This window comes from Oncorhynchus mykiss, chromosome 20 (assembly GCF_013265735.2).
Source record: "Oncorhynchus mykiss isolate Arlee chromosome 20, USDA_OmykA_1.1, whole genome shotgun sequence".
In the NCBI taxonomy this organism is placed as follows: Eukaryota; Metazoa; Chordata; class Actinopteri; order Salmoniformes; family Salmonidae; genus Oncorhynchus; species Oncorhynchus mykiss.
This window is the reverse complement of record NC_048584.1, coordinates 43,989,230-44,016,711: the sequence shown is the minus strand read 5'-3', so window position 1 is coordinate 44,016,711 and position 27,482 is coordinate 43,989,230. Positions and strand designations below refer to the sequence as shown.

General features: G+C 44.0%; 1 protein-coding gene across 1 annotated transcript; it reads left to right on the top strand.

Moving 5' to 3' along the window:
- The first annotated feature begins 247 nt into the window (after window positions 1-247).
- Window positions 248-26,323, top strand: LOC110499516 (zinc finger CCHC domain-containing protein 24). The gene is made up of 4 exons (XM_021576650.2): window positions 248-770; window positions 6,961-7,149; window positions 23,095-23,259; window positions 25,156-26,323. The coding sequence occupies exons 1-4, from the start codon at window positions 417-419 to the stop codon at window positions 25,267-25,269; spliced, it is 822 nt and encodes a 273-aa protein (XP_021432325.2). The 5' UTR covers window positions 248-416; the 3' UTR covers window positions 25,270-26,323.
- Window positions 26,324-27,482: the final 1,159 nt, after the last annotated feature.

Sequence of the window (27,482 nt, the reverse complement as noted above, 5' to 3'; positions counted from 1 at the left end):
GAAATGCATGATTAGGCTAACAGACTTACAACATATTAATTGACTTAATTGTATTACTACTTTAGTACTGGTATTGTTTTACCAGTATTACTGCCATTGGGATACTAATTCCTCAGTAATTGGCCATTCATATCCTTCCATATTCACTGAAGCGCTCCAAGCATCGGACCTCCTACATTCGTAATGACGCACTCCAATGACCGAGAGAAAATATGCAATGAGCTCATCCCTGCTGTGTCCTGCTGTGACTGTACTGCTGGAAGGGAGTCCACACAGGTTTTTGACTGGCACAAACTTTTCGCCCTGTCATGTTTTCACTACGGTTCTCCCGTGACAATAAACCAGGTATTGGAGTCCCATATAGCTATTTGAGGTGAATGCAAGGATTTATTTGTTTATCAGGTTGAAGAGGTCGAATGATAACAAAAAATATATTTTTTTGTGATTTGGTTTGGCTACTTCTGCACACAAAAAAATTACGGTGGCGCTTCAACTCCAAGACGCGCTGTGCCGTTCCTCTTCCAAAGATCAACATGATGTCTGCCATTGACACGGGTACCACTGTGTACCAACCAGCAAAACTACTGAACTGGCTTTACACGTCGCTACATGACACGCAACAGACCAATACCTTCGATGCGTTCCGAACGGAATCGGAGAGTTCTCCACGCGACCGGAACAACAAACAGCGGTCCGCTGCTGCTGTCGACCTGAGCACTGCGCTCAACTCCAACTATCTCATCAACTTCGTGCAACTTCAGAGGAATGAGGTAGAATTGTATTTAACTTCAGATATGTTATTTGTTCGAATTCCATCATGTCATGCCAAAGAACTTGTATTAAAAACTGAATCCAGTAATGTATTATGTCATACATGGAATAAACTTGAGAGAAAAGTAGGTTTAATCATGTGAATGGCAATGTTATAATTAACACAAACGCTGCATATGCCTACACATTCACTTGAAGCATGCACAAATATGTTCTTATATCATTTGGTTTTTGATTCTAATAAGTTATTGTACTCATCCCATATAGGGCTACGAATCTTACCTTCCCATTTTCAGCAAGGGTACCAATCCATTGTGCCACCATACTGTACAGTAAATCCCCAGCTCCACCATACTGTACAGTAAACCCCCAGCTCCACCATACTGTACAGTAAACCCCTAGCTCCACCATACTGTACAGTAAATCCCTAGCTCCACCATACTGTACAGTAAACCCCTAGCTCCACCATACTGTACAGTAAATCCCTAGCTCCACCATACTGTACAGTAAACCCCTAGCTCCACCATACTGTACAGTAAACCCCCAGCTCCACCATACTGTACAGTAAACCCCTAGCTCCACCATACTGTACAGTAAATCCCTAGCTCCACCATACTGTACAGTAAACCCCCTAGCTCCACCATACTGTACAGTAGCTCCACCATACTGTACAGTAAAACCCCTAGCTCCACCATACTGTACAGTAAACTCCCAGCTCCACCATACTGTACAGTAAAACCCCAGCTCCACCATACTGTACAGTACACCCCCAGCTCCACCATACTGTACAGTAAACCCCTAGCTCCACCATACTGTACAGTAGCTCCACCATACTGTACAGTAAACCCCCTAGCTCCACCATACTGTACAGTAAACCCCCAGCTCCACCATACTGTACAGTAAACCCCCTAGCTCAACCATACAGTACAGTAAACCCCCAGCTCCACCATACTGAATCAACACAATACCACCTATGGAATTTTAGCAATGTACTATGGCTAACCAGAATAAAACAAAAAAACAGTATGTTATTTAAAAAAAGGATCTACAAAGAACCTTTGAGATTGAGTTTCATAGCGAAACCCTTTTTAGGTGATATATATAACCTTTTTAATGGTTCTTTATAGAACCTTAGGGAAGGGTTCTTTATAGCACCATACAGATTCCATTTAGAACCCGAGGAGTATGGTTCTTTATAGAACCTTAAGGGTTCTTTATAGCACCATACAGATTCCATTTAGAACCTGAGGAGTATGGTTCTTTATAGAACCTTAGGGAAGGGTTCTTTATAGCACCATACAGATTCCATTTAGAACCCGAGGAGTATGGTTCTTTATAGAACCTTAAGGGTTCTTTATAGCACAATACAGATTCCATTTAGAACCTGAGGAGTATGGTTCTTTATAGAACCTTAGGGAAGGGTTCTTTATAGCACCATACAGATTCCATTTAGAACACGAGGAGTATGGTTCTTTATAGAACGTTAGAGAAGGGTTCTTTATAGCACCATACAGATTCCATTTAGAACCCGAGGAGTATGGTTCTTTATAGAACCTTAAGGGTTCTTTATAGCACCATACAGATTCCATTTAGAACCTGGGGAGTATGGTTCTTTATAGAACCTTAGAGAAGGGTTCTTTATAGCACCATACAGATTCCATTTAGAACCTGGGGAGTATGGTTCTTTATAGAACGTTAGAGAAGGGTTCATGTAGCATCAACAAGGGATCTGAATGACCCCCTCTTGGACAGTGCCTGGTGTGTGTTGAGACTGTTCTGTCAGCGGGTTGCCAGGGGAGGTTTGGCACCTTGAAAAAGGCCCCTTGCAGCTTTTTAAAATATGATTGCTGTGTTAAAAACAACCCAAATTGGGTTCTTTGGTCACCCAGTGCTGGGTAAATATTGGACAGAACACACGCTGGGTTATTTTGATCCAGCCAGTTGGGTTGCATGTTGGGTTGTTGGGATTACCCAAACATGAGCTAATTTAACCATCAACTGGGTCTTTTATTCTCTCATGCTGGGTTTACCTATCAGCTGGGTCTATTATTCTCTCATGCTGGGTTGACCTATCAGCTGGGTCTTTTATTCTCTCATGCTGGGTTGACCTATCAGCTGGGTCTTTTATTCTCTCATGCTGGGTTGACCTATCAGCTGGGTCTTTTATTCTCTCATGCTGGGTTGACCTATCAGCTGGGTCTATTATTCTCTCATGCTGGGTTGACCTATCAGCTGGGTCTTTTATTCTCTCATGCTGGGTTGACCTATCAGCTGGGTCTTTTATTCTCTCATGCTGGGTTGACCTATCAGCTGGGTCTTTTATTCTCTCATGCTGGGTTGACCTATCAGCTGGGTCTTTTATTCTCTCATGCTGGGTTGACCTATCAGCTGGGTCTATTATTCTCTCATGCTGGGTTGACCTATCAGCTGGGTCTTTTATTCTCTCATGCTGGGTTGACCTATCAGCTGGGTCTTTTATTCTCTCATGCTGGGTTGACCTATCAGCTGGGTCTTTTATTCTCTCATGCTGGGTTGACCTATCAGCTGGGTCTTTTATTCTCTCATGCTGGGTTGACCTATCAGCTGGGTCTTTTATTCTCTCATGCTGGGTTGACCTATCAGCTGGGTCTTTTATTCTCTCATGCTGGGTTGACCTATCAGCTGGGTCTTTTATTCTCTCATGCTGGGTTGACCTATCAGCTGGGTCTATTATTCTCTCATGCTGGGTTGACCTATCAGCTGGGTCTTTTATTCTCTCATGCTGGGTTGACCTATCAGCTGGGTCTTTTATTCTCTCATGCTGGGTTGACCTATCAGCTGGGTCTTTTATTCTCTCATGCTGGGTTGACCTATCAGCTGGGTCTTTTATTCTCTCATGCTGGGTTGACCTATCAGCTGGGTCTATTATTCTCTCATGCTGGGTTGACCTATCAGCTGGGTCTTTTATTCTCTCATGCTGGGTTGACCTATCAGCTGGGTCTTTTATTCTCTCATGCTGGGTTGACCTATCAGCTGGGTCTTTTATTCTCTCATGCTGGGTTGGCCTATCAGCTGGGTCTATTATTCTCTCATGCTGGGTTGACCTATCAGCTGGGTCTTTTATTCTCTCATGCTGGGTTGACCTATCAGCTGGGTCTATTATTCTCTCATGCTGGGTTGACCTATCAGCTGGGTCTTTTATTCTCTCATGCTGGGTTGACCTATCAGCTGGGTCTATTATTCTCTCATGCTGGGTTGACCTATCAGCTGGGTCTATTATTCTCTCATGCTGGGTTGACCTATCAGCTGGGTCTATTATTCTCTCATGCTGGGTTGACCTATCAGCTGGGTCTTTTATTCTCTCATGCTGGGTTGACCTATCAGCTGGGTCTATTTGAACGTAATCCTTAGGTGATTTTCAGGAGGCGTGGCTTATTAGAGGCATGGCTTTCAGATAGATCTCATTGGCCACCCGTGAGAGTAAATGTCATTCCTGTTGATCATGGTAAGCTAACATGCTGCAAATAAATATTATGTGCGCTTTACACTTCTGTAAGCCTCATTGAACCGGCAAAAATCTCAATGTTTGACCTTAAAAGAACAGAAGAACAGGAATGACATTTACTCTCACGGGTGGCTAAAATAACCATCTGAAAGCCACGCCAGCTGTAGGATCAACCAAACAACCCAGTAGGGTCAACCAAACAACCCAGTAGGGTCAACCAAACAACCCAGTAGGGTCAAGCATACAACCCAGTAGGGTCAACCATACAACCCAGTAGAGTCAACCAAACAACCCAGTAGGGTCAACCATACAACCCAGTAGAGTCAACCAAACAACCCAGTAGGGTCAACCAAACAACCCAGCAGTAGAGTCAACCAAACAACCCAACAGTAGAGTCAACCAAACAACCCAACAGTAGAGTAAACCAAACAACCCAGCAGTAGAGTCAACCAAACAACCCAGCTGTAGAGTCAACCAAACAACCCAGCAGTAGAGTCAACCAAACAACCCAGCAGTAGAGTCAACCAAACAACCCAGCAGTAGAGTTAACCAAACAACCTAGCAGTAGAGTCAACCAAACAACCCAGCAGTAGATTCAACCAAACAACCCAGCTGTAGAGTCAACCAAACAACCCAGCACTGTGGACAACCAAACCACCCAGCAGTAGATTCAACCAAACAACCCAGCTGTAGAGTCAACCAAACAACCCAGCACTGTGGACAACCAAACCACCCAGCAGTGTGGACAACCAAACAACCCAGCTGTAGGGTCAACGAAACAACCCAGCTGTCTCCTCTGGACCATAGATACACTGGTACCAGTCAGTTCTCCTCTCTGGACCACAGATGCACTGGTACCACAGTCAGTTCTCTCTGGACCACAGACACACTGGTACCACAGTCAGTTCTCCTCTCTGGACCACAGACACACTGGTACCACAGTCAGTTCTCCTCTCTGGACCACAGACACACTGGTACCACAGTCAGTTCTCCTCTCTGGACCACAGACACACTGGTACCACAGTCAGTTCTCCTCTCTGGACCACAGACACACTGGTACCACAGTCAGTTCTCCTCTCTGGACCACAGATACACTGGTACCACAGTCAGTTCTCCTCTCTGGACCACAGACACACTGGCACCACAGTCAGTTCTCCTCTCTGGACCACAGACACACTGGTACCACAGTCAGTTCTCTCTGGACCACAGACACACTGGTACCACAGTCAGTTCTCCTCTGGACCATAGACACACTGGTACCAGTCAGTTCTCCTCTGGACCATAGATACACTGGTACCAGTCAGTTCTCCTCTCTGGACCACAGACACACTGGTACCACAGTCAGTTCTCTCTGGACCACAGATACACTGGTACCACAGTCAGTTCTCCTCTGGACCATAGATACACTGGTACCAGTCAGTTCTCCTCTCTGGACCACAGACACACTGGTACCACAGTCAGTCCTCTCTGGACCACAGACACACTGGTACCACAGTCAGTTCTCTCTGGACCACAGACACACTGGTACCACAGTCAGTTCTCCTCTCTGGACCACAGACACACTGGTACCACAGTCAGTTCTCCTCTCCTCTCTGGACCACAGACACACTGGTACCACAGTCAGTTCTCTCTGGACCACAGACACACTGGTACCACAGTCAGTTCTCTCTGGACCACAGACACACTGGTACCACAGTCAGTTCTCCTCTGGACCATAGATACACTGGTACCACAGTCAGTTCTCCTCTCTGGACCACAGACACACTGGTACCACAGTCAGTTCTCCTCTCTGGACCACAGACACACTGGTACCACAGTCAGTTCTCCTCTCTGGACCACAGACGCACTGGTACCACAGTCAGTTCTCCTCTCTGGACCACAGACACACTGGTACCACAGTCAGTTCTCCTCTCTGGACCACAGACACACTGGTACCACAGTCAGTTCTCCTCTGGACCACAGACACACTGGTACCACAGTCAGTTCTCCTCTCTGGACCACAGACACACTGGTACCACAGTCAGTTCTCCTCTCTGGACCACAGACACACTGGTACCACAGTCAGTTCTCCTCTCTGGACCACAGACACAATGGTTCTGATTGTGTCAACCCGAATGGGGGGAATTAGAAAACAGATCTTTGACAAAGACATTCTGTTCCTCCAAAGAAATTGAACTCTTTCTGCTCATAGACTGAATGACAACATAACAAAATAAGGCCTGGTTCTGTTGTGCCGACTGAGGAGACTAGCAAACAGGAAAACCTATCAAGTTGTGGTGTCTAATATCCCAGATTGGGCCTTTAACATGCTCTAAACCATGTGTTATTCACTCTTAATGCAGTGTTAGAGACAGGCTCATCTGTAATTGATGTTTTCAGAAAGACTAGTTTCTTTCCCATTATTTTATTGACAGTCTTTTTTATGAATTATATTCCCTTGCCCATATTCTCCTCAGGGCTCTATTCAATTCGTATCTCAGAAGTATCTGTGTAAAAATGTAAAGGTCATTATGCAGCGTTTACCGTGAACGCGGTCTCCTCGACCGTGAAGGCGGTCTCCTCGACCGTGAATATAGTCTCCTCGACCGTGAATATAGTCTCCTCGACCGTGAATATAGTCTCCTCGACCACATTGCCTTTGTCGCTATAAAGAGGATGTTCAGTGCTATGGATTGACTAGAGCCCTCACCGTTTTCTATCCGCAGGCCTTAAACAGCAACTTGTATAAAAGCTCCTCGCTCAACAACATCATAGACGGCCTGAGTTCTCTGACAGACCACTTCTCTGACCTCTCCGTCTCCTCTGAGCCACGCAAATCCAGCAAGCAACCGCCGCCCAACTACCTGTGCCATCTCTGCTTCAACAAAGGACACTACATCAAAGACTGCCCTCAGGTGAGCTGGGCATGGCCCCTTCACACACACACACACCACACACTACCCTCAGGTGAGCCGGGCATGGGCCCTTCTGAAGCAAACCAGCTACAGTACAGTACAGTGCAGCCACCTTGGTCTGCTTTGAAAACAAATGCCTAATGATGAACTGTTGAGGAAAGATGGTTAGCGGTTACATAACTAAGCAGTATTAATGGTTTGTCAATAGTAATGTCCCTTGATGTTACAAGACACACAATCACAATGAATCTGAAGAGCTCACACACGCTGATATCATGTTTCTGATAAGAGCTAAAACTCTGATGAATTACGGGGGTTCTAGAGTTTTAGGACTTCTATATCCATTCCACTAAACCATCATTAATAAGATCTAAAACTCTGTGATGAATTACTGGGGTTCTAGAGTTTTAGGACTTCTAAATCCATTCCACTAAACCATCATTAATAAGATCTAAAACTCTGTGATGAATTACGGGGGTTCTAGAGTTTTAGGACTTCTATATCCATTCCACTAAACCATCATTAATAAGATCTAAAACTGAATGAAGTACGGGGGTTGTGAAGGGAGTAGTACACAGCGTTGTATGAGATTTCTTGCCAATTTCTCGCATGGAATAGCCTTCATTTCTCAGACAAGAATAGACTGACGAGTTTCAGAAGAAAGTTATTTGTTTCTGGCCGTTTTGAGCCTTTAATGCTGATGCTCCAGATACTCAACTAGTCTAAAGGCCAGTTGTATTGCTTCTTTAATCAGAACAACAGTTTTCAGCTGTGCTAACATAATTGCAAAAGGGTTTTCTAATGATCAACAAAAAATGTGCTTTTCCTTCAAAGACAAGGAAATTTGTGACCCCAAACTTTTGAACAGTTCCTGGAGAGGTACCTTCCTGTAGGTTTACATCAGGGCTCTCCAACCCTGTTCCTGGAGAGGTACCTTCCTGTAGGTTTACATCAGGGCTCTCCAACCCTGTTCCTGGAGAGGTACCTTCCTGTAGGTTTACATCAGGGCTCTCCAACCCTGTTCCTGGAGAGAAACCCTCCTGTAGGTTTACATCAGGGCTCTCCAACCCTGTTCCTGGAGAGATACCCTCCCGCCCAGGAAATGTTGTGAAAGCAAGTAGCTTGCTGGTCCGTGATATGAGAGGAAACGAGAGACATAAGAGCCTGAAGACAGCCATTGAAAACAAAATCAAAAACTCTAAAGCATGAAACGCCAAGAGCCAACTGATTTGAACAGCGAGGTTGAGAGACGAACAGGGTAGAGGAGACGAGACCTGACAGGTGCAACAAGTTGAAGTAGGGTGCACGGAAGGTCTGGTGGACAAAACGCATCAAACTTGGCTTTCATTCGTTATCGTTAGGTGTAAAAAAAATCACATTTTAAGAAGAGAAATTGTGGAGATAGCCATAATGATGACTTTGTGGCTGTTCATAAAATCAGCAGAACGTTAATGACCCTTTATGTAGTTGTCCTGTAATACTTTGAAATGACACCTTCAGTCATTTACAATACATAAAGATGAATATACATGTTTGTCGCTGTCCAGCGGGCCTTTGATTTGTGAACTTGTTACATGTGCTCTTACTGAGCATATAGAAGTATATAATTATAATATTATATATTATTATATAATAATATAGAAATGCCGCTAACCAAACAACAGTGCAGGACATGCACACTGAATTAAAGGACAACTACACTCAAAAATGAAAGTTTCTTAGATTTTTCCCAGACCTCAAGTCTTCCCCTTGATGTGTTCACAACAATGCTTAAACCACATCAAATCCAATTTGGTTGTTTTTCTATTACAAAAGTGTGAAAAAACTGAGGGGAAAAGCAGAAAAATGGGGCTAATCCGAAATCTGGAAAACAGTTTAGTCAGTGGATGCTTGACCTGTTGGTTTCAGTCTTCCCTCAGTCTGCTTGTATGTCAATAGTTTAATGTTGTCTTTAACCTCAGTGCTATTGAATGTGAGACAAATCCCTGTCAAATGACAAATAAATTAACTAAAATGACTGTGTCAAAATGTAAATGTCATCTAATGTCATTATCTGGGGAAAAAAAACTGTTGTCAGAAAACCCCAAGACTTCTAAGAATCAATTTACAGCCAGTCAAAATGTTTACAACAACTTATAAATATAATTCATGCTACCCTATGCATTGGAATGGTAGATGCTAGATCAACATGCTGTTGACAACATTCTGAGGACATCACCCAGTATCCACTGACATCTTTACCATCCCATGGAGCATTGGAATGGTAGATGCTACATCAACATGCTGAGGACATACATTAGCCATGTCCCATGAGACTGAAAAGATGTCAGGGAAGACAGAGATAGTTATGCTTCTCTTCTAGCAGAGCCACGACCCTTTTAATGTGCTGCAGTCTGGAAACACTTTATGCTGGCCTGGTTGGGATTCTTGTGTGTGTGTGTGAGTGTGTTGACGTGTTTAACTATTCTTGTGGGGACCAGCTGGGGGCATTTTGTTAGTCACCACTGTACAAGAGTGTGTGTGTGTGTTTGTGTGTGTGGTATGTGGGTGTGTGTGTATGCATGTGTGGTATGTGTGTATGTGTGGTATGTGTGTGTATGTGTGGTGAGTGTGTATGTATGTGGTGTGTGTGTGTGGTGTGTGTGTGTGGTATGTGGTATGTGTGTGTGTGTGTGTGGTATGTGTGTGTGTGTGTGTGTGTGTGTGTGTGTGTGTGTGTGTGTGTGTGTGTGTGTGTGTGTGTGTGTGTGTGTGCGCGTGCGTGTGGGCAAACTAATGAAGCTGTAACATACTGTGGCTGGAACTAATGAACACACTGCTTTTTGTTCTTGGGATGTTGAGAACTGTGGTATTGTGTATGAAGTCTATATGTACTGTGTGGATTTGTTGACTGCTTGGCTACTACCCTCAATGAAAATCACTTCAGTTGACAGAGCAATAGAACTGTCCCAAGGTGTTATCAGAAAGAATGTTCTACAGTCAATTAATCAAACGCGGGTTTAATCTGTAAGTATCCATAGAGTATCTAGTGTTAACTAATAATCACTGAACACACACAATAATTACTCTAGGCCTACTGAAAAGCAGAACCTTCTTAGGCTATGTAAAACTCACTATTTGATACATGGGAACATGCTGCGGGAGTGGGAACATACTGCGGGAGTGGGAACATGCTGCGGGAATGGGAACATACTGCAGGAGTGGGAACATACTGCGGGAGTGGGAACATACTGCGGGAGTGGGAACATACTGCGGGAGTGGGAACATGCTGCGGGAGTGGGAACATACTGCGGGAGGGGAAACATACGGCGGGAGTGGGAACATGCTGCGGGAATGGGAACATGCTGCGGGAGTGGGAACATGCTACGGGAGTGGTGGGAACATACTGCGGGAGTGGGAACATACTGCGGGAGTGGGAACATACTGCGGGAGTGATGGGAACATACTGCGGGAGTGGGAACATGCTGCGGGAGTGGTGGGAACATGCTGCGGGAGTGGTGGGAACATGCTGCAGGAGTGGTGGGAACATGCTGCGGGAGTGGTGGGAACATGCTGCAGGAGTGGTGGGAACATGCTGCGGGAGTGGGAACATGCTGCGGGAGTGGTGGGAACATGCTGCAGGAGTGGTGGGAACATGCTGCGGGAGTGGTGGGAACATGCTGCGGGAGTGGTGGGAACATACTGCGGGAGTGGTGGGAACATGCTGCGGGAGTGGTGGGAACATGCTGCGGGAGTGGTGGGAACATGCTGCGGGAGTGGTGGGAACATGCTGCGGGAGTGGGAACATGCTGCGGGAATGGGAACATACTGCGGGAGTGGTGGGAACATGCTGCGGGAGTGGGAACATGCTGCGGGAATGGGAACATGCTGCGGGAGAGGTGGGAACATGCTGCGGGGGTACTGGGAACATGTTGCGGGAGTGGTGGGAACATGCTGCGGGAGTGGTGGGAACATGCTGCGGGAGTGGGAACATGCTGCGGGAGTGGTGGGAACATGCTGCGGGAGTGGTGGGAACATGCTGCGGGAGTGGTGGGAACATGCTGCGAGAATGGGAACATGCTGCGGGAATGGGAACATGCTGCGGGAGTGGTGGGAACATGCTGCGGGAGTGGTGGGAACATGCTGCGTGAATGGGAACATGCTGCGGGAGTGGTGGGAACATGCTGCGGTAGTGGTGGGAACATGCTGCGGGAATGGGAACATGCTGCGGGAGTGGTGGGAACATACTGCGGGAGTGGTGGGAACATACTGCGGGAGTGGTGGGAACATGCTGCGGGAGTGGGAACATGCTGCGGGAGTGGTGGGAACATGCTACGGGAGTGGTGGGAACATGCTGCGGGAGTGGTGGGAACATGCTGCGGGAGTGGTGGGAACATGCTGCGAGAGTGGTGGGAACATGCTGCGGGAGTGGGAACATGCTGCGGGAATGGGAACATGCTGCAGGAGTGGTGGGAACATGCTGCGGGAGTGGTGGGAACATGTTGCAGGAGTGGTGGGAACATGCTGCGGGAGTGGTGGGAACATGCTGCGGGAGTGGTGGGAACATGCTGCGGGAGTGGTGGGAACATGCTGCGGGAGTGGTGGGAACATGCTGCGGGAATGGGAACATGCTGCGGGAGTGGTGGGAACATGCTGCGGGAGTGGTGGGAACATGCTGCGGGAGTGGTGGGAACATGCTGCGGGAGTGGTGGGAACATGCTGCGAGAATGGGAACATGCTGCGGGAATGGGAACATGCTGCGGGAGTGGTGGGAACATGCTGCGGGAGTGGGAACATGCTGCGGGAATGGGAACATGCTGCGGGAGTGGTGGGAACATACTGCGGGAGTGGTGGGAACATGCTGCGGGAGTGGTGGGAACATGCTGCAGGAGTGGTGGGAACATGCTGCGGGAGTGGTGGGAACATGCTGCGGGAGTGGTGGGAACATACTGCGGGAGTGGTGGGAACATGCTGCGGGAGTGGTGGGAACATGCTGCGGGAGTGGTGGGAACATGCTGCGGGAGTGGTGGGAACATGCTGCGGGAGTGGGAACATGCTGCGGGAATGGGAACATACTGCGGGAGTGGTGGGAACATGCTGCGGGAGTGGGAACATGCTGCGGGAATGGGAACATGCTGCGGGAGAGGTGGGAACATGCTGCGGGGGTACTGGGAACATGTTGCGGGAGTGGTGGGAACATGCTGCGGGAGTGGTGGGAACATGCTGCGGGAGTGGGAACATGCTGCGGGAGTGGTGGGAACATGCTGCGGGAGTGGTGGGAACATGCTGCGGGAGTGGTGGGAACATGCTGCGAGAATGGGAACATGCTGCGGGAATGGGAACATGCTGCGGGAGTGGTGGGAACATGCTGCGGGAGTGGTGGGAACATGCTGCGTGAATGGGAACATGCTGCGGGAGTGGTTGGAACATGCTGCGGTAGTGGTGGGAACATGCTGCGGGAATGGGAACATGCTGCGGGAGTGGTGGGAACATACTGCGGGAGTGGTGGGAACATACTGCGGGAGTGGTGGGAACATGCTGCGGGAGTGGGAACATGCTGCGGGAGTGGTGGGAACATGCTACGGGAGTGGTGGGAACATGCTGCGGGAGTGGTGGGAACGTGCTGCGGGAGTGGTGGGAACATGCTGCGAGAGTGGTGGGAACATGCTGCGGGAGTGGGAACATGCTGCGGGAATGGGAACATGCTGCGGGAGTGGTGGGAACATGCTGCGGGAGTGGTGGGAACATGTTGCAGGAGTGGTGGGAACATGCTGCGGGAGTGGTGGGAACATGCTGCGGGAGTGGTGGGAACATGCTGCGGGAGTGGTGGGAACATGCTGCGGGAGTGGTGGGAACATGCTGCGGGAATGGGAACATGCTGCGGGAGTGGTGGGAACATGCTGCGGGAGTGGTGGGAACATGCTGCGGGAGTGGTGGGAACATGCTGCGGGAGTGGTGGGAACATGCTGCGAGAATGGGAACATGCTGCGGGAATGGGAACATGCTGCGGGAGTGGTGGGAACATGCTGCGGGAGTGGGAACATGCTGCGGGAATGGGAACATGCTGCGGGAGTGGTGGGAACATACTGCGGGAGTGGTGGGAACATGCTGCGGGAGTGGTGGGAACATGCTGCGGGAGTGGTGGGAACATGCTGCGGTAGTGGTGGGAACATGCTGCGGGAATGGGAACATGCTGCGGCAGTGGTGGGAACATGCTGCGGGAGTGGTGGGAACATGCTGCGGGAATGGGACCATGCTGCGGGAGTGGTGGGAACATGCTACGGGAGTGGTGGGAACATACTGTGGGAGTGGTGGGAACATGCTACGGGAGTGGTGGGAACATACTGTGGCTACATAAGGACTCTTTTGTTTCTTTAAAGGCTTGGTGGACAGAGAGGTCAGAGAGTCACGGCTGTATTGTTCACTCAGCAGCCATGTGTGTGTGTGTGTGTGTGTGTCTGTTATGTGTCAGTGTGTTCTATAGTTATCAAGTCATGAAATCATTTCATCCTTCTATGAGAAAGCCAGAGATCTGAAGGCCTGTGATTAGTCAGAAATCGGCAAGTGTCCAAAACATGACTGAGATTTAGTCATCACTGTGGTTTCTATTTATTTTCCTCTGAGAAAGTCAGAGGGCTCTCTCAGATATAGTCCTAAGTGCCTTTTTTTTTAAAGGCAGTGATCAGTCAGAAATGTCTGGTTGAAAGAAAACAAAAATATGCCTGAGATGTGTTTGAGATACTATGCAGACAGGGAATGAACCTAATTGTCGGCTATTTATGTCATTTTGATTATTTTCTATTTTTATTTTCATATCTACAATTATGTAGGAATGTACCAGACAAGTGTAATTAACATTTTACACTCATGGGAATTGGCCTCTATGGATAGGGCTGAATTGAAATGTTCCTGAAGGATGAAATATGGAAAGCATATCCATGGTAGTAATTGAAAGGGAACAGTTTTGGAGATTATGGGAACATCATTATCAAATCAAATGAAATGTATTTATAAAGCCCTTCTTACATCAGCTGATATCTCAAAGTGCTGTACAGAAACCCAGCCTAAAACCCCAAACAGCAAGCAATGCAGGTGTAGAAGCACGGTGGCTAGGAAAAACTCCCTAGAAAAAGGACAAAACCTAGGAAGAAACCTAGAGAGGAACCAGGCTGAGGGGTGGCCAGTCCTCTTCTGGCTCACAATAAACAAACACAGGCACATTCTGTTCAGAACAACAATGACGTTGTGTCATCTGGTAACTGTACATCACACAGTGATCATAAACGTTGGCACTGTAAACGATGTGAGTTTTATGATGTGTTTTGAAGTGTTTGTATGACATCAGAGCTGTATTTATTTTAATCCTCAATGTCTCATTTTTCAAAATACATCGATTCCTCTCGATTTACAGAATTTTCCCTTCACTCAGACAACAACACATGTTCAACAGTTTCTCCTCTCGATTTACAACATTTCCCCTTCACTCAGACAACAACAAATGTTCAACAGTTTCCCAGTCAGCTGGAGGGATGAGGGGACATCTTCTTGTCACTCACAGCGCTCTAGTTCAGAACAGCTGTCAGTCAAAACACATACAGAGCTGTGAAGTGGAGAAACTGAGCTCTGACGTCATGTATAGCATGTTACTCTACAGCCACTGTGTTCCAGGTGCTTAAATATGCAACCACCCCCTAAACGGGTACAAATGTAAAGGATTCATTGGAACCATGAACAATGACTAGGGCTAGAGAGGAGGTCTGGTACTGTGGTTAGAGAGGAGGTCTGGTACTGGGGCTAGAGAGGAGGTCTGGTACTGTGGTTAGAGAGGAGGTCTGGTACTGTGGTTAGAGAGGAGGTCTGGTACTGTGGTTAGAGAGGAGGTCTGGTACTGTGGTTAGAGAGGAGGTCTGGTACTGGGGTTAGAGAGGAGGTCTGGAGGTTTGATACATCCAGTGTGTGTTGTTTCCTGTATGCTCATCTTTTTAAACATCTAAGCAGACATGTTGACAGTAATGATGGACTGGTTCTGCTGTTACACATTCAAAACCAAGCAGTCGGTAAGCACCATGAAATTGTGCTTTTTATTCACATCTACAGATGGCGTGGTTTCTTCATGATCACAATCACCACGTTGATCTCCATTCTTCCGGATCACAATCACCACGTTGATCTCCATTCTTCCTGATCACAATCACCACGTTGATCTCCATTCCTCCTGATCACAATCACCACGTTGATCTCCATTCTTCCTGATCACAATCACCACATTGATCTCCATTCTTTCTGATTACGTGTTGCTCTGTTCTGGGCCAGATGCAGCTTAACTAGGTCTTTCCTTGCAGCACTGGACCACATGACTGGACAATAATCAAGATTAGACAAAACTGCAGAACTTGCTTTTTGGAGTGTGGTGTCAAAAAAGCAGAGCATCTCTTTATTACAGATAGACCTCTCCCCATCTATACAACCATTGAAGGTTTTGACCATGACAGTTTACAATCTAAAATAACGACAAGTAATTTAGTCTCCTCAACTTGTTCAACAGCCACACCATTCATTACCAGATTCAGCTAAGGTCTAGAACTTAGGGAATGATTTTTAACAAATACAATGCTCTTAGTTTTAGAGATGTTCAGGACCAGTTTATTACTGGCCACCCATCCCAAAACAGACTGCAACTCCTTGTTAAGGGTTTCAGTGACTTCATTAGCTGTGGTTGCTGATGCGTATTTGGTTGAATCATCAGCATACATGGACACACATGCTTTGTTTAATGCCAGTGGCAGGTCATTGGTAAAAATAGAAAAGAGTAGAGGGCCTGGAGAGCTGCCCTGCGGTACACCACACTTTACATGTTTGACATTAGAGACGGTTCCATTAAAGAAAACCCTTTGAGGTCTATTAGATAGATGGCTCTGAATCCACAATATGGTTGAAAAGCAATAACATATATGTTCTCTCAATAACAGGGTATGGTCAATGATATCAAAGGCTGCACTGAAATCTAACAGTACAGCTCCCACAATCTTCTTATTATCAATTTCTTTCAACCAATCATCAGTCATTTGTGTCAGTGCTGTACATGTTGAGTGCCCTTCTCTATAAGCATGCCGAAAGTCTGTTGTTAATTTGCTTACAGAGAAATGCGGCAGGGTAGCCTAGTGGTTAGAGCGTTGGACTAGTAACCGGAAGGTTGCGAGTTCAAACCCCCGAGCTGACAAGGTACAAATCTGTCGTTCTGCCCCTGAACAGGCAGTTAACCCACTGTTCCCAGGCCGTCATTGAAAATAAGAATTTGTTCTTAACTGACTTGCCTGGTTAAATAAAGGTAAAATAAAAAAAAATAAAAAAATAAAAATAACATTGTATTTGGTCAAACACAATTTTTTCCAATAATTTGCTAAAAGTTGGCAGCAAGCTGATAGGTTGGCTGTTAGAACCAGTAAAGTCCACTTTACCACTCTTGCGTAGCAGAATGACTTTGGCTTCCCTCCAGGCCTGAGGAAAAAGAGACTTTCCTGTAGACTCAGATTAAAGATCTGACAGATAGGAGTGGCTATAGAAAGCTACTGAGGATGGTAGCTAATTCTATCTAAGTTGTCAATGCCAGGAGGTTTGTCATTAACAATAATTTTTCCACCTCTGCCAAACTAACTTTACTAAATTCAAACTTCTTTCATTATTTGTTTTTTTTTATGCATGAATACGATGACTCACTGTTCATTGTTTCATTGTTGGCATTTCCTGCCTAAGTTTGCCCACTTTGCCAATGAAATAATCATTAAAATAACTGGCAACATCAAATGGTTTTGTGATGAATAAGCCGTCTGATTCGATGAAAGATGGAGTTGAACGTCTTTCTGCCCATAATTTCATTTAAAGTTCTCCAGTGTTTTTCCATTGTTCTTTATATCATTGATCTTGGCTTCATAATACAGTTTCTTCTTCTTTGTGTTGAGTTTAGTCCCATCATTTCTCAATTTGCAGTAAGTCAGCCGGTCAGATGTGCAGCCAGACTTACAGTATTAGCCACTCCTTTTGCCCCATCTCTTTCAACCATACAGTTTTTAAATTCCTCATCAATCCATGGAGCATTAACAGTTCTAACAGTCAGTTTCTTAACAGGTTCATGTTTATCAATAATTGGAAGAAACAATTTCATAAATTCATCACTGCAGCATCTGGATGCCCCTTATTAATCACATCAGACACACAAATATTTTTAACATCATCCACAAGAGTCACTGCAAAATATTTTGTATCTCTTGTACACTATTTTAGGCCCAGCGGTTGGAACTTTGTCTTTCCTGGACATAGCCACTATATTGTGATCACAGCATCCAATGGGTACGAATACAGCTTTAGAATAAAGCTCTACATTATTAGTAAAAATTAGATCAATACATGTGGATGATCTTGTTCCTGTAGTGTTTGTAAACACCCTGGTAGGTTGATTAAAAGCCTGAACCAGATTACAGGCACTGGTCACAGTAAGAAGCTTCAGCTTGATGAAAACCAGTCAATATTCAGGTCCCCAAGAAAGTAGACCTCTCTGTTTACATCACATACACTATCAAGCATTTCACACATATTATTTAGATACTGACAGCACTTGGTGGCCTGTAGCAACACCCCAAAATAAAGCTTTAGATGTGCCAAGTGAACCTGCAACCACAACACTTCAATAACACTTGACATGTGATCTTCTCTAAGCATTACAGGGATGTGGCTCTGAATATATACAGCAGCACCTCCCCCATAAGCGTTCCTGTCTCTTCTATAGATGTTATATCCTTGTATTGTTACTGCTGTATCATCAAATGAATGATCTAAGTGAGTCTCAGAAATGGCTAATATATAAATGTTATCTGATCTTAGCAAGTTATTGATTTCATGAACCTTTTTTCTAAGGCTACATATATTAACATGGGCTATTTTCAGCCCTTTCCTGGGTAGCTGATCAGAGACATAATACTGAAAAGAGAAAACAAATACATTCATCAGTCCATTAATCAATTGGTGTGTGTGTGTGTGTGTAGATGTGTGCGTAGGTATGTGTGTGTGTGTTGTGGGGTTGAAGCTACGAACCCATAAGCTTGGCTCTCTCCTCCCTTCCAGGCTTCTGGGATGGAGGGTAGACAATAAGATGTAAGAAATGTCCCCACGCGCTCTGGCAGCTTTCTTGGCTGGGATCAGTTCTTTCCTCTTCTGGTGCACAGCTTCAGGATAGTCCTCATTGAGGAAGATATACATTCCTCTCAAGTTCGTGGCTCTTTCCAGAACAGCTACCTTGAACCTCAGGATCACCATCGGTCTGTCACCTGGGCCGGTGGTGGGTTTTCCAGTCCTGTGGGCACGCTCCACCTCAGTCTTCTTCAATTTCTCAGAGATCATTTCCCTCACTTTGTCCTCAGACTCTGTCCAGGTCTCATGTGGAGCTTCTGCAATTCTGTCCACAACCATGTTGTTCTGCCTTGATTGTCCTTCGAGTCTGATTTATCCGTCATTGTTGTCATGGATTCACACACAGAACTGATGTCCTCTCTCAATGATTTACAGATTGCTGTCATCTTGCCATTCTCCTGTTTCAACTCGTCGAGCTGACCCTGGGAGAACTGCAAACTCTTCTTCAGGTCCTGGACCTCTCTGGTCAGGTCTTACATTATTTTATTAGTTGACTCCACCAGTATAGGGACAAAACACTTGAAGTTATTTTGTTGTTGTTGTAACAACTGCTTGCAGAACTTTTGTTAGTTTAAAAGATCCTTCATCCTGTGAAGGTACACCCGCCGGCATTGGTCTTTGTCATGGTAGCTATCAATGTATGCTAGGCAGTTACTCCTCTCAGTTCCAGACAGGGCAGGTCAGGGGGAAGATTGAAAACACAAACAGCAGGGATCTAGACAGCCACAACCCCGGACAATCTGCAGGCCCAGCCACAATGGCTAACTGTGTCGCGAGCTGCGTTTCAGCCCTCAAGAAAACCCCGCTAGCTTGATATACAGCTAGCTAGCTAGCAACGCCAAATAGCTCCTCAGACCCATCCTTGGCAGAATCACTGGACAGAGACTTGCAGTACCAGCAACTGATGCCAACTGCATCACGGGATCCAAACTAAAAAGTTATCTAGCTACTAAGAACGTTCCACTTTACTAAACAACAAAACCGAGCTCTTCCTCATTCCGCGTTCAACAGGAACCTTCTCTATGTGGCATCGCTTGTTTTGCTGTGTGGAGTGAAACCCCATTTACACCTGGTTCTAACATCCGTCCTTAGTCTTGATCTTTCTGATTGTGCCCACACATTCTGATTGTGCCCACATTTTCAGACAGGTATGGGCAATTAAAAGATGCATTGTGATTTGATTGTGATCAGATCTTCTAAGTGTAAACGGACAAGATCAGGATGAAGGACGCATGTTAACGGGGGGTATAAACGGAGCTTTTAAAATTAGACTATAGACAGCGCCTCACTGAGGTAGAACATCTCTACTGCAGGGTCACAAACATCAGAACAACACGGGGGTGCTTCTTGAACTTTGTGGATATGGAATACAATGTGCTGGATGGATGAATGTATTAAAATAGTTGGTTACAATGTATTTAATGACATTTTGAAATATGTACACTGTTATAGTGATACTGTACATGGTTGCAGAAAAGTCACTCATATTCAACCCTAGAAAGGTGTGTCTCTGCTCTGAGGGGTGTCCTAACGACAACTGATCAGACGATACAGAATCAATGTAATTTGGCTGGTTGCCCTAGCTCTTTTAACCTCCGGGGTGCTTTTAAGTCAAGCCAGTAGATGTGGAAGTGATTTATTTCTGATTGGTTTAGACTTCTCCTCGTGTTATACAAGAGGAGTGAAGCTCATCTGGGGTTGATTTCCTCCCCCCAAGTCCTGATTGGTCGACAGAGGCCAGCTGGGATTGATAACAGATAGGCTGAGGTACAGTATGTGTCCTGTAGAGGAGGAGAGTTGTGATTGGTGCATCACTGGGCCTGGGCCTCCGTTACACTCCTCAAGGAACACAGCTGGAGGGAGGAACCATAGAACACTAGAACGCACTTGGCGTTCTAGTGGAACGCACTTGGTGTTCTAGTGGAACCATAGTACTCACTTTGTGTTCTAGTGGAACCATAGTACTCACTTTGTGTTCTAGTGGAACCATAGTACTCACTTTGTGTTCTAGTGGAACCATAGTACTCACTTTGTGTTCTAGTGGAACCATAGTACTCACTTTGTGTTCTAGTGGAACCATAGTACTCACTTTGTGTTCTATTGGGAAACTTTTACTATAGAAACGTCTAAACTTTTTCTCCTTGCAAATCAATTACATTTACAGTTAGTATACTAGCTCCAACAATTACATTGTTTTGACCTGTCACCTACTTAACATGGTTATTTGTTGTGGGTAGAGAGGCTGGAAGGAGCAGGGGCAGCTCTAGACATTTGGGGGCCCTAAGTGAGGTTTGGTTTTGGGGGCACCCACCTAAGGGCAAAACATTTGTAGCCCTTCTCTTGACGGCAGAGACAAAAAATGTACGTTTTCAAATGGAATTGAGTGACGTAGCAGTACATATGTTTAATGAGCAACTAATAAGCGTAGAGAGTCTCACAAGTTTGACGAAATTACCTCATATCTTTCAGTCTGATATGGCTATTTAGTAACGTTTATAGCTCTTTGTCAGAAGCACACTTTTTTTGTAAGTAGTTAAAGGCAACTGTCCTCCTAGCTGGAATTTAGCCCGAAAGGATTTGAGAAATATGATTGGATGGAGAGGGATCTATGACATTGGCCTACATCTCCTCTTGCGCTGCGCAGAATATCAGATCTCAGCAACGATTGGAGAAGTGTTTAACATCACCGCTACCACATCCTTATCTGTGTGCATATATATATATATATATATATATATATATATATATATATATATATATATCTTTACATAAGCACAATGTGACTGCAAGTGACAGCTTGGAAAGTCTAACTGAAATATATATATATATATATATATATATACATAAATTACTGGTGTTTGTTGATAAAATCTGGGACATAATTGTTTCTTTGCGGGACAAAGGGACAAAATGCAGGATTGTCCCACACGATCCGGGATATGTGGTCACCCAAAGGCCGTTTGTCACTGGCCTACACACAATACCCCATAATGTCAAAGTGGAATTGTGTTTTTCAAAATGTTTACAAATTAATAAAAAATGAAAAGCTGAAATGTCTTGAGTCAATATGTATTCAACCCCTTAGTTATGACAAAAATAAGTTCAGGAGTAAAAATATGCTTAACAAATCACATAAGTTATATGAACTCATTCCGTGTGCAATAAGTGTTTAACATGTTTTTTGAGTTACTTCATCATCTCTGTACCCCACATGCACAAGTACATTTAAGGTCCCTCTGTCAAGCAGTGAATTTCAAACACAGATTCAACCACAAAGACCAATGCCTCGCAAGGGGCACCTAACAAAAAGCAGACATTACCTCTCCCTTTGAGCATAGTGAAGTTATTAATTACACTTTGGATGGTGTATCAATACACCCAGTCACTACCACGATACAGGCGTAATTCCTTGGTTGGATCAAGGACTTTCTAATTTAACCGCCCACAGAGGGTCCTCATGAATATAAACTAATACTCTGATGAACTGACCATGAACACAGGGGCGCCCCAGGGGTGTGTCCTTTCTCCGTTGTTGTTCTCCATCTACACTAACGAGATGAAGAAACAAGGAAACAATGTGAGCCTTTTTAAGTACGTGGATGACATGGCTCTGGTAGGGCTCTTTATTAAAGATGCTACGTCAGATGGGGACAGCTATTTTAAAACAGACCAACAACCTTCAAGAATGGTGTCGGTCAAGTGGCCTTCCACATCAATGTGGAAAAGACAAAGGAGCTGATCATCAATGGCAACAATTTACCAACGTCCCAACCACTCTCCCAACCAGTGTTTTAAATACAGAGGGACACAAATTGATAACAGGCTGTAGTTGTACAGAGAATGCAGACTGTATTTTTTTTTGAAAGCAAGCCAACGCCTGCTCTTAAAATCAGGAAATGAAAGGGGTTTGGGTTTGTGCCAGAATGTTCTGGAGAGGGTGTACAGCAGCTTGGTGGAGAGTATCCTCACGTTCAATATAACAGTCTGTTATGGTAATCTGAGGGTGGCTAAGCACACAGGCAAAATCCTAGAGGAAAACCTGGTTCAGTCTTGTTTTGGAGGGGAATTCACCTTTCAACAGGACAATAACATAACATATAAGGGTAAATCTACACTGGAATTGCTTACCGAGAACAAAGGGAATGTTCCTGAGTTGCTGACTTACAGTTGACTTAAATCTACTTTAAAATCTATGACGAGACTTGAAAATGGTTGTCTAGCAACGATCAACAACCGATTTGAGCTTGAAGAATTTAATAAATGGGTAAATATTGCACAATCCAGGCGTGGACAGCTCTTAGAGACTTACCCAGAAAGACTCAAAGCTCTTAGTCTTACCCAGAAAGACTCATAGCTGTAATCGCTGGCAAAGGTTTTCACTGTCATTATGGGGTATTGTGTGTACTTTCTGAAGGCACTGTGTTACAAACAGCTGGGTGAGCGTTGAGAATTTGGGCAAGTAATGTACAGTATATCTCTATATATGTGGACCGAGAGTCAGGACCTGTGGTTTGTAGTTTTTACGCTGTTTTAGTTGTGTTTTTTTAAGTACTACTTGTGTTTTTTTAAGTACTACTTGTGTTTTTTTAAGTACTAGTTGTGTCTGCCAAATGCCTGGATGTAGAAGACCTGCTGTGTACAGAGACTTAGTATTCACTCAATATCCTACAATAAATACAATATCACCATTTGCTGATTTATCTGATGAATTGCCAGTTCAAGATGCAGATATAAATGCACAACTCATTGTAAAATCTTTTCATCCATTTGCTTTGTCTCCAGGCTCGGCCTAAAGGGGAAGGCCTGACCCCATATCAGGGCAAGAAGAGATGTTTCGGGGAATACAAGTGCCCTAAATGCAAGAGGAAGTGGATGAGCGGAAACTCCTGGGCCAACATGGGACAAGAATGCATCAAGTGCCACATCAACGTTTACCCTCAGAAGCAGGTAAATAGTAAAATTTTAATTGAGTATCCATGATATAAGCCTGGTCTCAGATCTGTTTGTGCTGTCTTGCATATAGGCCTACATATGAGAGCAGGCTACCATGACATTCCTCCATCCTACTGTTGTATTGGCTCAAGGACCAGGTTACCATGACGTTCCTCCATCCGTCTGTTCTATTGGCTCAAGGACATAGCTCATTATTTAAACGGATTGTGTAACTGAAGTGTTTATTACTGACATATAAACTAATACTAAGCGCTTTATAAACTAATACTTAGCGCATTATAAACTAATACTTATCACTTTATAAACTAATTTTTAGCGCTTTGTAAACTAATACTTAGCACTTTATAAACTAATACTTAGCGCTTTGTAAACTAATACTTAGCACTTTATAAACTAATACTTAGCGCTTTATAAACTAATACTTAGCGCTTTATAAACTAATACTTAGCGCTTTATAAACTAATACTTAGCACCATGAACTAATACTTAGCGCTTTATAAACTAATACTTAGCGCTTTATAAACTAATACTTAGCACTTTATAAACTAATACTTTGCGCTTTATAAACTAATACTTAGCGCATTATAAACTAATACTTAGCGCATTATAAACTTAGCACTATAAACTAATACTTAGCACTATAAACTAATACTTAGCGCTTTATAAACTAATACTTAGCGCATTATAAACTAATACTTAGCGCATTATAAACTAATACTTAGCACTATAAACTAATACTTAGCACTATAAACTAATACTTTGCGCTTTATAAACTAATACTTTGCGCTTTATAAACTAATACTTTGCGCTTTATAAACTAATACTTATCACTTTATAAACTAATACTTATCACTTTATAAACTAATACTTATCACTTTATAAACTAATACTTATCGCTTTATAAACTAATACTTAGCGCTTTATAAACTAATACTTAGCGCTTTATAAACTAATACTTAGCGCTTTATAAACTAATACTTATCACTTTATAAACTAATACTTATCACTTTATAAACTAATACTTATCACTTTATAAACTAATACTTATCACTTTATAAACTAATACTTATCACTTTATAAACTAATACTTAGCGCATTATAAACTAATACTTAGCACTTTATAAACTACTTATGAAGCCCTTTGTAAATCCTATAAATACCTGTGGCCAGGTTTCCCTTGTGAAGCCCTTTGTAAATCCTATAAATACCTGTGGCCAGGTCTCCCTTGTGAAGCCCTTTGTAAATCCTATAGATAGCCGTGGCCAGGTCTCCCTTGTGAAGCCCTTTGTAAATCCTATAGATAGCCGTGGCCAGGTCTCCCTTGTGAAGCCCTTTGTAAATCCTATAAATAGCTGTGGCCAGGTTTCCCTTGTGAAGCCCTTTGTAAATCCTATAAATAGCTGTGGCCAGGTTTCCCTTGTGAAGCCCTTTGTAAATCCTATAAATAGCTGTGGCCAGGTTTCCCTTGTGAAGCCCTTTGTAAATCCTATAAATAGCCGTGGCCAGGTTTCCCTTGTGAAGTCCTTTGTAAATCCTATAAATAGCCGTGGCCAGGTCTCCCTTGTAAAGCCCTTTGTAAATCCTATAAATACCTGTGGCCAGGTTTCCCTTGTGAAGCCCTTTGTAAATCCTATAAATACCTGTGGCCAGGTTTCCCTTGTGAAGCCCTTTGTAAATCCTATAAATACCTGTGGCCAGGTTTCCCTTGTGAAGCCCTTTGTAAATCCTATAGATAGCCGTGGCCAGGTCTCCCTTGTGAAAGAGGTCTTCGCACCTCAATGGGGCCTGGATAAATAAAAGGTTGAATACATTGTGTTGTAAATATCTTAATGTTACCTGTGTTTCTCTGTGTTTTAAACAGCTTAATGTTACCTGTGTTTCTCTGTGTAGAGACCTCTGGAGAAACCTGATGGGTTAGATGTTTCAGACCAGAGCAAGGAGCACCCACAGCACCTGTGTGAAAAATGCAAGGTCCTCGGCTACTACTGTCGTCGCGTGCAATAAAAAACCTGTCGTTATCTGGTTCATGGAGTTGCCCTCTAGACACTGATCTTGGGTCAGTTTAGTATTTTCTCCACCAATGGTTAAGGTCAGGTCTGGGGGAGGGGAAGCTGTACCTAGAGTAAACTTCACCCTGGAGCCAAGTTCACTTCCCTGGCCTTGAGTTCACTTAAACCTCCAGTGGTTTATGAAGAGGCAAAACTCATCTAAATGTGTTTATATATATATATATATATTTAATCTCAGTAAAAATAGGCCTGATTGTCCTGTCGTACTCTGTTATACTGTGAAACATTTACCTGTTTGTGTTCCCTACATGTGTGTAAATTGGGGACAATTCCATTTCAACTAAGTCAATTCAGGAAGTAAACTGAAGTTCCAATTTCAGTTTACTTCCTGAATTGAAGTGAAATTGACCCAAACCCTGGTGTGTTTTCGACAAGCGCATAGCCTTAACTGTTCAAAGTCATTTACGCTCCAGTCGACATCCACACCGTTTACCGTGAATAAGAACTCTTGAGAATGTCGGGGAGAGAAATCGCCTTTTTTTAAAAAGGGTCATTTTCAGCAGTGCGACACAGTAACACTGGCTGACAACCCACACTTGATTGGATCCCGACCCAAGTGAAGTGAATTAGGTTGGTGTTGGGTCATAGTAATAATAACAATAATATATAATAATAAAATAATATCAACTAGAGAGAGGGATTCTGAAGACGTAATTTCCTGTTTATGTATTCATTAGTCTAACATATTTCATTGAGTAATTTACTAGTTATGTTTTTACATTGTGAAATGTTATCAGCACGAGGATTAAATATCGTGTAACCTTTTTCATAAATCTTCCGAGACTGCTGTGGATCAAACTATGGAATCAGTAGCTTTTTGAAAGCAGGGCAAATAGTTTACATTTAAATCTGATGCGGTACGCTTATACAGCACCAGTCAAATGTTTGGACACACCTACTCATTCAAGGGTTTTTCTTTATTTTTTAAAACTATTGTCTACATTGTAGAATAATAGTGAAGACATAAAACGATGAAATAACACCTATTGAATCAGGTAGTAACCAAAACAAAGTGTTAAACAAATACAAATATAATTTTATATTTGGAGATTCTTCAAAGTAGCCACCCTTTGCCTTGATGACAGCTTTGCACTCTTGGTATTCTCTCAACCAGCTTCATGAGGTAGTCACCTGGAATGCATTTCATTTAACAGGTGTGCCTTGTTAAAAGTTAATTTGTGGCATGTATTTCCTTCTAAATGTGTTTGAGCCAATCAGTTGTGTTGTGACAAGGTAGGGGTGGTATACAGAACATCGCCCTATTTGGTAAAAGACCAAGTCCATATTATGGCAAGAACAGCTCAAATAAGCAAAGAGAAACGACAGTCTATCATTACTTTAAGACTTGAAGGTTAGTCAATACAGAAACTTTCAAGAACTTTGAATGTTTCTTCATTTGCAGTTGCAAATACAATCAAGCGCTATGATGAAACTGGCTCTCATGAGGACCGCCACAGGAAAGGAAGAACCAGAGTTAGCTCTGCTGCAGAGGATAAGTTCATTACAGTTAACTGTCTCTCATGAGGACCGCCACAGGAAAGGAAGACCCAGAGTTACCTCTGCTGCAGAGGATAAGTTCATTAGAGTTAACTGCACCTCAGATTGCAGCCCAAATAAATTCTTCACAGAGTTCAAGTAACATACACATCTCAACATCAACTGTTCAGAGGAGACTGTGTGAATCAGGCCTTCATGGTCAAATTGCTGCAAAGAAACCACTACTAAATGACACCAATAAGAAGAAGAGACTTGCTTGGGCCAAGAAACATGAGAAATGGACATTAGACCGGTGTAAATCTGTCCTTTGGTCTGATGAGTCCAAATATGAGATTTTTGGTTTCAACCACCGTGTCTTTGTGAGACGCAGAGTAGGTGAATGGATGATCTCCGCATGTGTGGTTCCCACCGTGAAGCATGGAGGAGGAGGTGTGATGGTGCTTTGCTGGTGACACTGTCTGTGATTTTAATTTTTTAATTTATTGCACACTTAACCAGCATGGCTACCAAAGCATTCTGCAGCGATACGCCATCCCATCTGGTTTGGGCTTAGTGGGACTATCATTTGTTTTTCAATAGGACAATGAACCAACACACCTCCATGCTGTGTAAAGGCTATTTGACCAAGAAGGAGAGTGAAGGTGCTGCATC

Excerpts from the sequence above, each read along its gene's own strand:
- LOC110499516 (XM_021576650.2), top strand. The coding sequence starts at position 417 with ATGATAACAAAAAATATATTTTTTTGTGATTTGGTTTGGCTACTTCTG. Across the intron at positions 771-6,960 it reads TGCAACTTCAGAGGAATGAG|GCCTTAAACAGCAACTTGTA; the intron begins GTAGAATTGTAT and ends TTCTATCCGCAG. Across the intron at positions 7,150-23,094 it reads ACATCAAAGACTGCCCTCAG|GCTCGGCCTAAAGGGGAAGG; the intron begins GTGAGCTGGGCA and ends CTTTGTCTCCAG.